Source organism: Gorilla gorilla, chromosome 14 (genome assembly GCF_029281585.2).
Source record: "Gorilla gorilla gorilla isolate KB3781 chromosome 14, NHGRI_mGorGor1-v2.1_pri, whole genome shotgun sequence".
NCBI classification, from domain to species: domain Eukaryota; kingdom Metazoa; phylum Chordata; class Mammalia; order Primates; family Hominidae; genus Gorilla; species Gorilla gorilla.
The window spans coordinates 7,077,727-7,092,166 of record NC_073238.2 but is presented as its reverse complement, the minus strand read 5'-3'; the positions used below and the strand labels follow the sequence as shown (position 1 = coordinate 7,092,166).

General features: G+C 40.3%; 1 protein-coding gene across 1 annotated transcript in view; it reads right to left on the bottom strand.

Annotated features, from left to right (window-relative positions):
• The window catches only part of LOC129528187 (putative tyrosine-protein phosphatase TPTE), a 40,028-nt gene extending 25,919 nt beyond the window's left edge, over positions 1-14,109 (bottom strand). Inside the window, 5 exon segments of the mRNA XM_055368006.2 lie at positions 123-182; positions 9,665-9,718; positions 10,252-10,305; positions 11,532-11,588; positions 13,967-14,109. Coding sequence (XP_055223981.2) covers positions 123-182; positions 9,665-9,718; positions 10,252-10,305; positions 11,532-11,588; positions 13,967-14,109 — 368 coding nt within the window.
• Between the last annotated feature and the right edge of the window lie 331 nt (positions 14,110-14,440).

Genomic DNA, 14,440 nt, shown 5'->3' with positions numbered 1-14,440 from the left:
CATACATTTTGATATCTTTCCATAGTTTCCCTTTTTCCTTCTTGCCTCAGCGGAAGCCCTGTTCAACTAAAGGTAAGAGATCCATCAATGGCTCCCTCCTTTCAAACTTCAAACTGACTTACTCATATGAAGCAACATTTTCAGCATCTTCAACTTCAAACTTGGAAAGTCGTGCTAACACACTTTAGCCACCAAAAAAAAAAAAGCAAAAATATATCATTAGATATTTGCTACACAAAATAGTGATGAAAAATATATTTGAATAACAAGAATCCCATGAATCTAAAGGATATAGTAAACATGACTTAGCTCACTGGAAGACCTAATATTTAAGAAAGAAAATTACAATCATTAACCAGAAACTCTTTCCTCATGGATACTCCCAACACTGAATTTTGCATATTTTTATCTTCTTTTCTGTCTCTGTCTCTTTCTATATATATGTATATAAAGATATATAAAATAATATGTATATGGATATATAATATATAAATAATATGTGTATAGACATATCTCAAAGACATTGTGGGTTTCATTCCAGACCACTGCAATAAAGCAAAAACTGCATTAAGCAACTCACACAAATGTTTTGGGTTCCCTGTGCATATAAAGGTTATGTTTACCCTACACTGTAGCCTGTTAAGTTTGCAATGGCATTATGTTCAAAAACCTTATGTGTATACCTTAATTAAAAACTACTTTATTGGTTAAAAAATGCTAATGATCACCTTTTGCTGGTGGAGGGCGTTGCCTCCATGTTCATGGCTGCTGACTGATCAGAGTGGTGGTTGCCAATGGTCGGAGTGGCTGAGACAATTTCTTAAAATAGGACAACAATGAAGTTTGCTGTAGCAAATGGCTCTTCCTTTCACAAGTGAGGATTAAGTGGTGAAGCCATCAGGTCCTGGACTTTGTTGAAAGCCTTTTTATTACTGATTTAATCTCATTACTTGTTTTTGGTCTGTTCAGGTTTTCTATTTCTTCTTGGTTTAGTCTTGGTAGGTCGTATGGGTCAAGGATTTTGTCCACCTCCTCTAGGTTTTCAAATTTATTGTAGAGTTGCTCATAATAGTCTCTAATAATTATTTTTATTTCTGTCATTATCTGTTATGCGGTCTCTTTTTTTGTTTCTGATTTTACTTATTTGGGTCTTCCTTTTTTCTTAATTAGTCTAGCTAATGGTTTGTTGATATTTTTTAAACCTTTTTGTTGTTAACCTTTTGTAATTTTTGCCTCAAATTTGTTTATTTCTGTTTGGTCTTCATTATTTATTTCCTTTTAATAATTTGGGGTTTGCTTTGTTCTTACTATTCTAGTTTCTTGAGGTAGAATTGTTCAGTGGTTTATTTGAAAGTTTTCTAGTTTTTTTGATCCAGGCATTTATTGCTAAAAATATACTTTTTTTTTTATACTTTAAGTTCTAGGGTACATGTGCACAATGTGCAGGTTTGTTAGACATGTATACATGTGCCATGTTGGTGTGCTGCGCCCATTGACTCGTCATTTACATTAGGTATATCTCCTAATGCTATCCCTCCCCCCTCCCCCTACCCAACAACAGGCCCCAGTGTGTGATGTCCCCCTTCCTGTGTCCGAGTGTTCTCATTGTTCAATTCCCACCTATGAGTGAGAACATGTGATGTTTGGGGTTTTGTCCTTGCGACAGTTTGCTGAAAAAATGATGAGTTCATGTCCTTTGTAGGGACACGGATGAAGCTAAAAACATATTTCTTAATAACTGCTTTTGCTGCGTCCCCTGTTTTGGTATACTGTGTTTCTAGTTACATTTGTTTCAAGGAATTCTTAAATTTCATTCTTAATTTCTTTCTTCACTCACTGTAACTCAAGGGCATGTTGTTTAATTTCCATATGTCTGTATAGTTTTGAATGTTCCTCTTGTTATGAATGTCTAGTTTTATTCCATTGTGGTAAGATAAGATACCTGATAGAATTTCAATTTTTAAAAATTTGTTGAGACTTGTTTTGTAGCCTAACATACGGTCTATCTTGGATATTGTTTCATGTGCTGATGAAAAGAATGTGTATTCTGGAGCTGTTAGGTGAGATGTTCTGTATATGTTTGTTATTTATGTCCATTTGGTCTATGGTGGAGTTTAAGTCTGATGTTTCTTTGTTGATTTTCTGTCTAGATGATTTGTCCAATGCTGAGAGTGGGATACGGAAGTGCCCAACTCTTATTGTAATGGGGTCTATCTCCCTCTTTAGATCTAGTAATATTCGCTTTATATATCTAGGTGCTCTGGTGTTTGAGTGCATACATATTTACAATTATACACATATTACAATTATATTTCTTGCTGAATTGAACCCTTTATTATTACATAATACTCTTGTTTGTCAATTTTTATGGTTTTTAACTTGAACTCTGTTTTGTCTGATACAAGTATAGCTATCCCTGCTCACTTTGGGCTTCCATTTGCATAGGATATCTTTTTCCATCCCTTTATTATCAGTCTATGTGTTTCTATACCGGTAAAGTGAGTTTCTTTTAGATAAAATATAGTTGGGTCTTATTTTTTAATCCACTCAGTAAGTCTATATCCTTCATGGGGTATTTAATCTACTAACATTCAAAGTTATTATTGGTAGGTGAGGAGTTACTTCCAATGTTTTATTGTTTTCTGGTTGTTTTGTATATGTTTTATTCCTTTCTTCCTGTTTACTTTTGAAGTTGGGTAGTTTTCTGTAGTGATAAGGTTTCATTCCTTTCTCTTTCTCCTTTATGTATTGACTCTAACAGTGACTTTTAAAGTTTTGCATGTTTTCATGATGGTGGTTATCATCTTTTTACTTCCAGATGTAAGACTCCCTTGGGCATTTCTTGTAATGTTGGTCTAGTGGTGATGAATTATCTTGGTTTTTGTTTATCTATGACAGATTTTATGTCTTCTTCATTTGTAAAGGATAGCTGTGCTGGCTATAATATTATTGGCTGAAAGATTTTTTTCTTTCAGAACTTTGAATGTATCATCCCATTCGCTTCTAGCCTAAGGTTTTCCACTGGGAAATCAGCTGTTAGTCTAATGGGGATTCCATTATAAGTGTGTTACTTTTCTTTTGCTATTTTAAAAAATCTTTGTCTTTTGATTTTTCACAATTTGCCTATAATGTCTGGGTTGAATGTATTCGGGGTTCTTTGATCTTCCTGGAACTAGATGTCTAGCTCTCTCTCAAGAGTTAGGAAGTGTTATGCTATTTTATTAAATATGCTTTCCTCATATTTTCTCTACACTTTTCCTTCTGGAATGCCCATAATATGAATATTTGATCAAATTAATGGTGTCCCATAAATCCTGTAGGCTTTTTTCATTCTTTTTTATCCTTTTTTGCCTGTCTGTGTTATTTCAAAAGACTTGTCTTCAAGTTCAGAAATTATTTCTTCTGCTTGTTCTTGTCTGTAAAGCCATTGATTGTATTTTTTCATTTCATCCATTGAACTGTTTAGCTTTTAGGGCTTCTGTTTGGTTATTTTTATGATATCTGTATCTTTACTGAATTTCTCTTTCACCTGATTTCATTGACTTGTCTATCTGTATTACCTTACATCTCACTGAGTTTCCTTAAGATTATTCTTTTTTCTGTCACATCATATGTTTATGATTGGGTTCTATTACTGGATAATTATTATTTCCCTTTGTAGGTGACATGTTTTCTTGCATTTTCATGGTTGCTGTGTTTCTAAATTGATTTCTATGCATCTGGTGAAAAAGTCACCTTTTCCAATTTTATGGAGTAGGTTTACTTGTATGAATTAATTTGTATGAATGGGTCTTGGATGTCAGTTCATTGGGGTATACCGGCCTTGGTTCTACATGGATGCAGTAAGTGTAGTCTCCATGTAGTTTATTCAGCTGTGATCCACACTAGTAACATTTGCAAGTTACTCAGTGGCCTAGGTTAAGGAAGTTTGTAGTGATGGTGGTGCAGCCTTGCCAGGGGTGGGCTCACTGGGCTGTTTCTCAGGGTAAGGGTGTGTGCAGGCATACAGTGGGTCAGAAAACTTGGAGTATGGCTTTATGCCGCTGGCCATGGTGCCGTCACTCTAGCCAGGAGCATGGGGATGCAGTTGCTCAACCAGAGCATGACTTCCAGATGTGCTTTGCAGGACAGTGTCTCAGGCCCAGGATGCAGGCACACAGCTGTTTGCCTGGCCTGGAAGCATGCACTCCAGGAGTGGCCTGAAGGGCTGTTTCCCATAACTGGTATGTGGGTACACAGCTGCTCATCTGGCCTGGGGGCAGTCTGCTGGGGGAAACTCATGGGCCAAATATATAGGTGCATAGCTGCTAAGCTGGACTGAAGGTATCTTTGCCAGGGCTGGCCAAGAGGGGTGTTTCTCAGGCCTGGGATACAGTCAAATGAGTTCTCAGCTGTCCTAGATGTGTGTCTGCTGGGGGTAGTCCATAGAGCTATTCTAGCTCAGGATGTGGACACACTGCTGCTCAGCTGGTCTGGGTGGTGCCTGCCAGGGGAAGCCCTGGGGACTGCTTCTATGAGCCAGGATGTGGACACGAGGCTGCTCAGCTGGCGTAAGGACATGTCTTCTGGGAGTAGCCCATGGAGCTCTTTCTTAGGTCCAGGACATGGGCATTCATGGCTGATTGGCTGGTCTGGAGGTGCATCTGCTGGGAATGGATACAGGAGTATTTCTCAGGCTCATCCAAGGTTGCACAGCTGCTTAGTTGGCCTGGGAGTGTTTCTGTGGGGGGTGGCCTAAAGGGCTCTTCCTCAAGCTGGGACATAGGTATGTGGCTGCTTAGTTGGCCTGAGTAAGCTCCCAGGGTTGCTTCTCGGCCCTGAGACTTGGGCATACACAGTTGCTTGTCTCTCAGGTCTGAGACACAGGTGCAAGGCCCACTTGGTGGTGTGCCTGCTGGGGGCAGCCTGTGGGACTGTTTCTCAGGCCCTTATTAAAAGCAGAGGGCTACTGGGCACGCCAGGAGCATGTCTGTGGTTGATGGGGCCCGCAAGGCTGTTTCTCAGGTCCTGAGCATGGGCTCATAGTCACTCTGTTGACCTGCGGGTGTATCAGCTGCTCAGAGGCTTAGGGGCCTCTCCCACTTGGGAGAGGGCATGTAGTGGTTTGGCTGTCTTAAGAGTGAATTTACCCTGGATGGGACTGCAGATTATTCCTCTGTCTGGAAGTGTGGTGGTGGGGGTTGATTTCCCTACTCTGCATTACTTGAGTTACAGCCAGTCCTGGGACCAACCTCCACACAGCTGGGATTGTGGCTTTAACCCACCCATGTGGGCTTGGTGTACTGAAGATAAAGTTCCAGTGCTGGAGAGGCGCAGTGGCTACTGGCCCCCAGAGGAGGGCACACTCAAGAGATGACTCTGTTCTCAAGATGGTGCTGTGTTGCTGCAGCTTAAGTCTCTGGGGGTGGGAAGTCTTCACCTTGTACTCCTAGTCCAGGACATGCAGCTGTGTCAATTCTTGGCAATACTCCAAACTGGCCTGAGGGCTTGCAAAGACTGTGAGATTCTCTTGTTGTAAAGACTTTGTGTTTGTGATGGCAGTGGGGCTGGTGGGGATCTTCTGCCTACCTTCACCCTGCAATGAGAAGTCCCTCCTGTCTCTGGGCCAATTCAATCCAGATGGGGCAGAAGCGGCTGCACAGGCTGAGTGCTTCCGTACTATGGCAACTTTCAGTCACCACAGATGTGTCTCCACTCCTTTGCTGCACTCCAGGACTATCCCTTTGACACTCTAATCAAATCTTAGATGTGTATTTCTTGCCTCAGTTCTTTCTTGTAGGGGAGATGAGCACCAGACATCTCTAGTCACCCATCTTGCTTGATTTAGCATAATTCGTAAGGGCCCCAGGATTTTCAGAATAGTCAATGATTGTTGGCTTCAACTTAAAGTCACCAGCTTCATTAGCCCCTAACAAGAGAATTGGCCTGTGCTTTGAAGATTTGAAACCATGCATTGACTTCTCCTCTCTAAATATAAAAGTCCTAGATGGCATCTTCTTCCAATAAAAGGCTATCTTGTCTACATTGAAAATGTGTTGTTTAGTTTGGCCACATTCATCAGTTATCTCACCTAGATCTTCTGGATAACTTGCTGCTGCTTCTGCATCGGCACTGGCTGTTTACCTTGCACTTCTATGTGATGGAGATGGCTTCTTTCCTTAAACCTCATGAACAAACCTTTTAGTGTCAAGCTTTTCTTCTGCGGCTTCCTTACCTCTCCCAGGCTTCACTGAATCAAAGAGAGTGAGGGCCTTGTCCTGGATTACGCTTTGGCTTAAGGGAATGCTGTGGCTGGTTTGATCCTTTATCCAGACCACTACAACATTCTCCATATTAGCAATCAGACTGTTTTGCTTTCTCAACATTTGTATGTTCACTGGAGTAGCAGTCTTAATTTTCTTCAAGAAGTTTTTTGGCTTTTCTGTTTTGTTTTGTTTTTGTTTTTGTTTTACATTCACAACTTGGCTGAAGTGGTGCAAGAAGTCTAGCCTTCCTCACAATCATTTCTAGCTTTTGGTTTAAAGTGAGAGACATGTGACTCTTCCCTTCACTAGGACACTCAGAGACCATCATAGGCTTATTAAATGGCCTACTTTCAATATTGTTGTGTCTCAGGGAATAGGGAGGCCCAAGGAGAAGGAGAGAGATGGGGGAATGGCTAGTCAGTGGAGCAGTCACAACAAACATGTCATTGATTAGGCTTGTCATCTTAATATGGACATGGTTCGTGTTGCCCCAAAACAATTACAATAGTAACATCAAAGATCACTGATCGCAGATCACCATAACAGATATGATAATAAAAAGTTTGGAATATTGCAAGAATTATTAAAATGTGACGAGACACAAAGTGAGAACACGCTGTTGGAAAAATAAAACCAGGAGACTTGCTCAATGTAGGGTTGCTACAAACCTTCAGTTTACAAAAAAGTAATATCTGAGGGGCAATAAAATAAAGCACAAGAAAACAAGATATACCTGCATATACACACACATATATGTATATATAAACTATATATGTGTATATATACATATATATGCTAAAGGATATATACATATATGTTTACATATATACACACGCATGCTCATATATATATTAAAGGATATATATATGACTACTGATGTTATTAATTTGGGTCAGTGCTAAAGAATATATCTATATATAGATATGTATATATAGATATATATACACACATTTAAATATGCACATATGTAGACATGTATATAGATATGTGTATCTATATACATATGTAGACATATGTATATAGATATATGTATATCTATATACACACATACATATTTATATATCTATATATATTACATATATAGCTAAAAGATATATCTGTATATATACACACACACACATATACATGTGTGTTATGTGTGTGTGTGTGTGTGTGTGTGTGTAGATAGATCCTTTAGCACTGACCCAAATTAATAATGTCAGTAGTTTTCAATGACACCACCATTGAAAGGTGAGTTATATCAAATATATATCAAATTAGTGAAAGACTACTGATGTCATTTTATCCGGGCCAGTGCTAACGATTAAAAATGTACACTTCAGGTCAAGTGACTTCAGAGACATACTTTTCTGGTTGAAATTATGTACAATTGCTCTACATTTATAAACTGGCTGAACTCTGAAAATGTATATGTCAGTGATTTGGAATCTACTATTAATATATCATTTTTTCCTAGAAGAAAACCTTATATTATGTAAAGGTGCTCTTGGGCCTTAAAAAACAAACTAATGAATCACAATTTAAGTGCAGTTCTTTATTACTTCATTTGTGAGTGAATTTTACCAATCTTAATATATGCCTCTCTTCTTTCTCTCCGTATTTTGAAATCTCACCCATCATTGATGACTCTACCACACATTACTCTTTTTAATTCAATGAGGTAATAGCTAAAGGATTAAAAATGAACATAGCAAGACTCCACATGTTATCCTAGACTTAATTTTCTGATACAAATTAGTAATAATTATTCTCCAATTTATAATCTAGTTCCCCTGAAAAATGGACATTAATCAGTTATTTATTTGAAACATGGTATTTAATTTTTCTCTGGAAATGAGGTTTTAGAGGTTTGTAATGAAATTTTTTGGCCTGTGAAAAAAACTTAATGAATCAAGTTTATATACATTTCTTTACTCCTAAACCTAATCCCCAAGTTACTGTTTCTGGCAAAATTTACATAAAATCAACTTTAGTTTGTAAACACCCACCTTGCTCACCCTTGTAATTTTCTGCCTTCTCACGTTCAAATACCACCAGTAACTCTTCACCAATCATGGATGTCTTTCCTGCCCCTCAGATAGGGTTAAGTAACTACAGACCCAAGGCAGGGCCTCCATACAATCTGATGGCTCATGACTGTAAACCCAGCAGTTTGGGAGGCTGAGGCGGGTGGATCACGAGGGCAGGAGTTCAAGACCAGCCTGGCCAATATAGTGAAAACCTGCCCCTACCAATAATACAAAAAATTTGTCTGGCATGGTAGCACATGACTGCAGTTCCAGCTACTCAGGAGGCTGAGGCAGGAAAATCGCTTGAATCCAGGAGATGGAGGTTACAGTGAGCCGAGATCACGCCACTGCATGCCAGCTTGGGCAACAGCGAGACTTCATCTCAAAAAATAATAATAATAATAGAAATACGTTTTAATTTGCCCATGCCTCCAACGTCCTATAAAATAAATTCTTTTAAAAATTTATTTATTGGCTTAAAAATCAATACTACATACAAAACTCACATGCTATTGCTTAATGAGCAGCTAAGAATTCTCACCTAGATGTTTCCTTAATCAGCCACTGATTAAACACAATCCTTTTATTCCTTCTGTAAAATCTCATTCATTTTGCAAGGTTTCTTGAGCATTACACTATAATTAACTTGAATCAGGTTTTCCATATTACTTACACCTTTATGATTTATTTCCAGGAGAGGTTTTCACATGATTGGGAAAACCCTCCACCACCTCCTTCCTTTCACTGATCATGCTAGTCTCTCCTGCCCATGAGACACAGTGAAGTACCCGCACACCTGAGGAAAGCGGCATCCAATGAGGTGGTGGGTTTGGGTTGGGTCTAGGCACCAACCTCACATGTGGACAGAGCTCTCGAGTGTGTGGGACAAGTCCACGTTCCATTAGCTCCGTTCTTTCTTTCCCAGGGCTTCACTACTCCTTATTGGCTGCTATCTCCTCCATGTTGCAAATAGGATTCTCTCCTTTCTTGGAACACTGTGGTAGGGTCTCAAACTCAGGAAACCTGAATCCCTTAAAAAATTGCCTACCAGAAATTGAGGGTGACAAATACACTAACAGGAAGAAGCAGCTCTCCTACGAACTGACCTCCTTATACAACTCCATCAAAAAAAGGTGCAAAGTTATCTACAAATGCTACAATGAGAAGAATTGGAAACCCTGTTAAAAAACACTCTGTATGGCCATGCAGGCTCCTGAGAGTAAATTCCACAAATGTCCATCTGTCTCCGTGTTTTGTGTTTCCATTTTGTGCATGGGTTTGTTTGTGTAAATGTCTTGACAAAAGTGTGTATGGATGAAGATGGATGGATATATTTGTGTATGTGCTTGGTGTGTGTATAGCTCTATGCACTCTTATGCATACGTGTGTCTTCATGTATTTATAACTCACCTTTCACTGATAGGTGACACGAGGGCTGCTCCTTTAAATTCACCTGTGTGTGGGCTAGAGGATGATAAAAGAATACAGTCAGATAGGAGACGCAATTCTAAATTTACTTTTTTGGAAAATTAGCTTTTATTACTCTAGACAGAAACCAATGAATTCCTGTCAGAAATCTGAGTCCCATAAAAAAACTGCTTAGTAGGAACTAAGGGTGGCAAATACACTACAGGAAGAAGCAAATCTCCTATGACCTGCTCCTTTTTATAGAACTCCACCAAAGAAGGATGCAAAGTTACTAACAAATGCTACAATGAGACGAATTGGAAACTCTGTTAAAAAAAAAAAAAAATCTCTATGGCCATGCAGGCTCCTGAGAGTAAATTCCACAAATGTCCACCAGTCTCCTTTCTCTTTGGTCTATGTTTCCATCATGTGCATGGATTAGTTTGTGTAAGTGTGTTGAAGAGACGTGTGGATGGATGGATGAATGGATGGATGGATGGATGGATGGGGTATACTTGCTCATGTGCCTGTGTGTGTATAGTTCTATGCACACTTATGCTGACGGGTGACTTTAACTATTTATTACTCACCTTTCTTTCGCAGGTGCCTCCTCGGTTGCTCCTTTAAATTCACTTGTCTGTGGACTAGTGGATGATAAGAGAAAACAGTCAGAGAGGAGACATAATTCTGAATTTATATTTTGGAAAAATTACCTTTCATTACTCTAGACAGAAACCAATTAATTTCTGACTATTCATGTGTATAGCACTACTGGAACCTGGAATGTTTTTTCCTCTTTATTAGAAATGAGGATTTATATGGCGACAACCAAAATCTTAGGCGGGGGAAAATAGTAATGCTTCCCGATTTAAGTAAACCTCTTTATTATGACCTCAGTCCCAATGTGTGACAGCTTTGTGGTGGCAGTTATTTCAAACTCAACTCCAATTTGTAGGTAGTCAGCCCTCTTATTCCATTCAATGTCCTGCTTAAAAGGCCCTCCATTAGCTCCTTATGTTCACCCAGCATGGTGGTTTCTCATGTCCCACAAAAAGGGTCAGGTAACTAGAGGTCTGACACAGGGGCACAATCCAATAGGATGGTGATTTGAGGTTTGGAGCACCAGCCTCTGTGGTGGCAGGGTTCTGGAGGGTGGAGAACACCTCTAAGGCTCATACCTCTGTTGCTTTCTGCTGAAGGCTTCACAGTTCCCCAAGTACTCCTACCTCCTCCTCACTCCAAACAGGATTCTCTCTTCCCTGGGCCTACTCTGGTATGTCTGGTACACAAAAAATCTGCTTTTCCAAAGCATTTGCCTGCTACTTACTAAGGGTGACAAGACAGTAACAGATGGAAGCCTCTCTCTATAGTCAGTTTCTTTTTTTCTAAACAATGTAAAAATGTGGAAGTTATCTATACATGATACAGTGAGATGATAACCTGTGTGAAAGAAACACTGTATTATCATGAACACATCTGAGAGTTAATCCCACTAATCTCGGTCTCTTTCTCTGTCACTGTTTTGTGTGTGTGTGTACATCTTTTTTTTTTTTTCTTTTTTCTTTTTTGCAACAGTTTCGCTCCTGCTGCCCAGGGTGGAATGCAGCGGCATGTTCTCAGCTCACTGCAAACTCCACTTCCCCAGGTTCAATCAATTCTCCTGCCTCAGCCTCCTGAGTAGCTGGGATTAGAGGCACCTGCCACCACACCTGGCTAGTTCTTGTAGTTTTAGTAGAGACAGGGTTTCACGATGTTTGCCAGCCTGGTCTCAAACACCCGACCTCAGGGTATCTGCCTGCTTCAGCCTCCCAAAGTGCTCAGATTACAGGTGTGAACCATTGCACCTGGTCATGTGTACATCTTTTATAACTCACCTGTCATTGGGGCCGAGCCAATGATGACTCCCGCCAGGTCAGTCGGATCGGGACTAAAGGACAAATATGGTCAGAGTCAGACACAATGCGTAATTCTAATGTTTTGCAACAAATAGCTACAGTTAGTCTATGTGTCATTCCCCAGTTACACTTTTATTATTCACATGTATGTATATCACTAAATTGACCTGGGATGGCATTTGTCTTTTTATTAGAAATGAGGTTTCATATGCCAACAGTGAGCATTTTAGGCTGTGACCATAGCGATGCATGCAGATTAAGTAAGGGTATCTACACCTCAAGGTGTAACAGCATTTTTGGAGAGCATTTAATTCTAGTTCAAATTTAGTTCCTGAGTCTCCCTTCTTATAATCCCATTTGAGTTCCTCATTCTCTATCACCTCCAATCACCTCCTCACTTTTCACCCATCCTAGTTTTCTTTGCTGCCCAAGAGTTGCGGCCAAGTAGCTGGAGGCCTCAAGCAAGGGCTCCATCCCATGTGAGAGTGGGTATGGGCAAAGGCAGTCAGCCTCACATAACGGTAGAGCTCTGGAGGGGGTGAAATAATTCCAGGGTTATTAGCTCTGTTCTTTGTTTTGGCTGGGATTTCTCTGATCTTTGTCCACTCCTATCTCCTTCTCCCTGCAAGCAGGATTCGCTTCTCCCTTGGTTCATGCTACTAGGAAAGTCTCATTCTCACAGAAAGGTAATGTGACAAACACTAACATAAAAAGTCTCCCTCTATGAGTTCCTCCCCATTTTCCTACCTCCATCCAAAAAACAAAACAATATTGCATACAAAGCTCATTCTGAGAGGACTCTAGAAATAGTTTCAAGGGAACTCCTTGTTCCCATGGATGCTTGTCACACTCAGTAGCCCTACTCAGTCTCTCTTGTGTGTATGAATGCATGTATGTACGTGTTTGTATATGCATAGATACATGTATAACTGTATTCCTTGATATCACATGGTGCATTGGCCAGCCTACTAGAAGGTACTCTCAATTCACACACAGGGCCATGCCAAAGAAGTTAACATGTACATACTAAGACAACATGTAACTTCCTAGACTTAAGGTTTTCAGTTCAAAATAATTCCAACTGCTTTTGTTTTGGTTTTTTGTTTTTGTTTGTTGTTGTTGTTTTTGGTTTTTTTGAGACAGAGTCTCACTCAGTCACCCAAGCTGGAGTGCAGTGGCATGATCTCGGCTCACTGCAACATCTGCCTCCCGGGTTCAAGCAATTCTCCTGCCTCAGCCTCCCGAGTAGCAGGGACTACAGGTGCCCACCACCACACCCGGCTAATTTTGTATTTTTAGTAGAGATGGGGTTTCACCATGTTGGCCAGGCTGGCCTTGAACTACTGACCTCGTTATCCACCCGCCCTGGCCTCCCAAAGTGCTAGGACTACAGGCCTGAGCCACCGCACCCGACCTTCCAACTACTTTTCAACCTGTAAATTGCCTTACCCTTACAGAAGTCATGTGTGTATTTGGTTCTTTGGAATCTACCATGCCATTTACCCTACACATCATACTTTATATGATTGCAGCACATCTATCTAAGACTCACTGACTCAAGAGTTCACCAAAACTCTGTACCACTGGAGCTGGCCAATGCACGACAGACAGCCTTTTGTGGGTGAATTTCTTTTAAATTCAACTCCACTGTGTAGGCATTCCTCCTCCTAATCCCATCTATGGCCCACTTCCTGGATCTCTCCATCACGTCTTTCCTTTCACCCATCATGCTAGTCTTTCCTGTCCATGGGACACAGGCAAGTAGCTGTGGGCCTAAGGAAGGGCTGCATCCAATGAGGTGGTGTGCTTGTGTTTATGTTTTAGCACCAACCTCATATGTTGACAGAGCTCTGGAGTGTGAGGGACAAGTCCATGTTCCATTAGCTCTGTTCTTTTCTGCCCAGGGCTTCACTGCTCCTTGTCAGCTGCTATCTCCTCCATGTTGCAAACAGGATTTTCTCCTCCTTTCTGTCAATCTGGTGGGCTCTCAAACTCAGGAAATCTGAGTCCTTTAAGAAGCTGCTTACTAGGAACTAACAGTGACAAATACACTAACATAGGAAGCAGCAGCTCTCCTATGACCTGCTCCTTTTTATATCACTCCGTTAGAAAAGGAAGCAATGTTACCTACAAAGGCTACGAGGAGAAGAATTGGAAATCCTGTTAAAAACCACTCTCTATGGCCACGCAGGCTTCCCAGAATAAACTCCACAAATGTCCGGCCGTCTGTCTCCTTGTTGTATGTTTCCACTGTATGCGTGGATTTGTTAGTGGATGTGTTTGAGAGAAGTGTGTACGGATGGATGCATGGATGGATGGATGGATATATTTGTTTATGTGCCTGTGTGTGTGAATACTTCTATGCTCAGTTATAATTCGATAAATAAAGACACACATATGCATAACTCACCTTTCATTCATACGTGCCTCTGGGTTCACTCCTGATAATTCATTTGTGGGTGGACTAGAGGATGACAAAAGAATACAGTCAGACAGGAGACACAATTCAAAATTTACTTTTCTGGTAAAACTAGCTTTCATTACTCTGCACATAAACCAGTTAAGTTCTGACTATTCATGTGTATAGCACTATTTGGTTCTAAAATGTCATTTTTTTTATTAAAAAGGAGGATTTATATGATGGCAACCAACATCTTAGGCTGGGGAAAATAGTAATGCTTTCAGATTTAAATAAACCTCTTTATTATGACCTCAGTCCCAATGCGTGACAGCCTTTGTGGTGGCAGTTATTTCAAACTAAACTTTTGCGTGGAGGTAGTCAGCCCTCTTATTCCACTAAATGTGCTGCCTCGAAAGCCCTCCATTACTTCTTCACTTGATTGTCTCTCTTGGTCCACAAGTACGATAAAGTAACTGCAGGTCT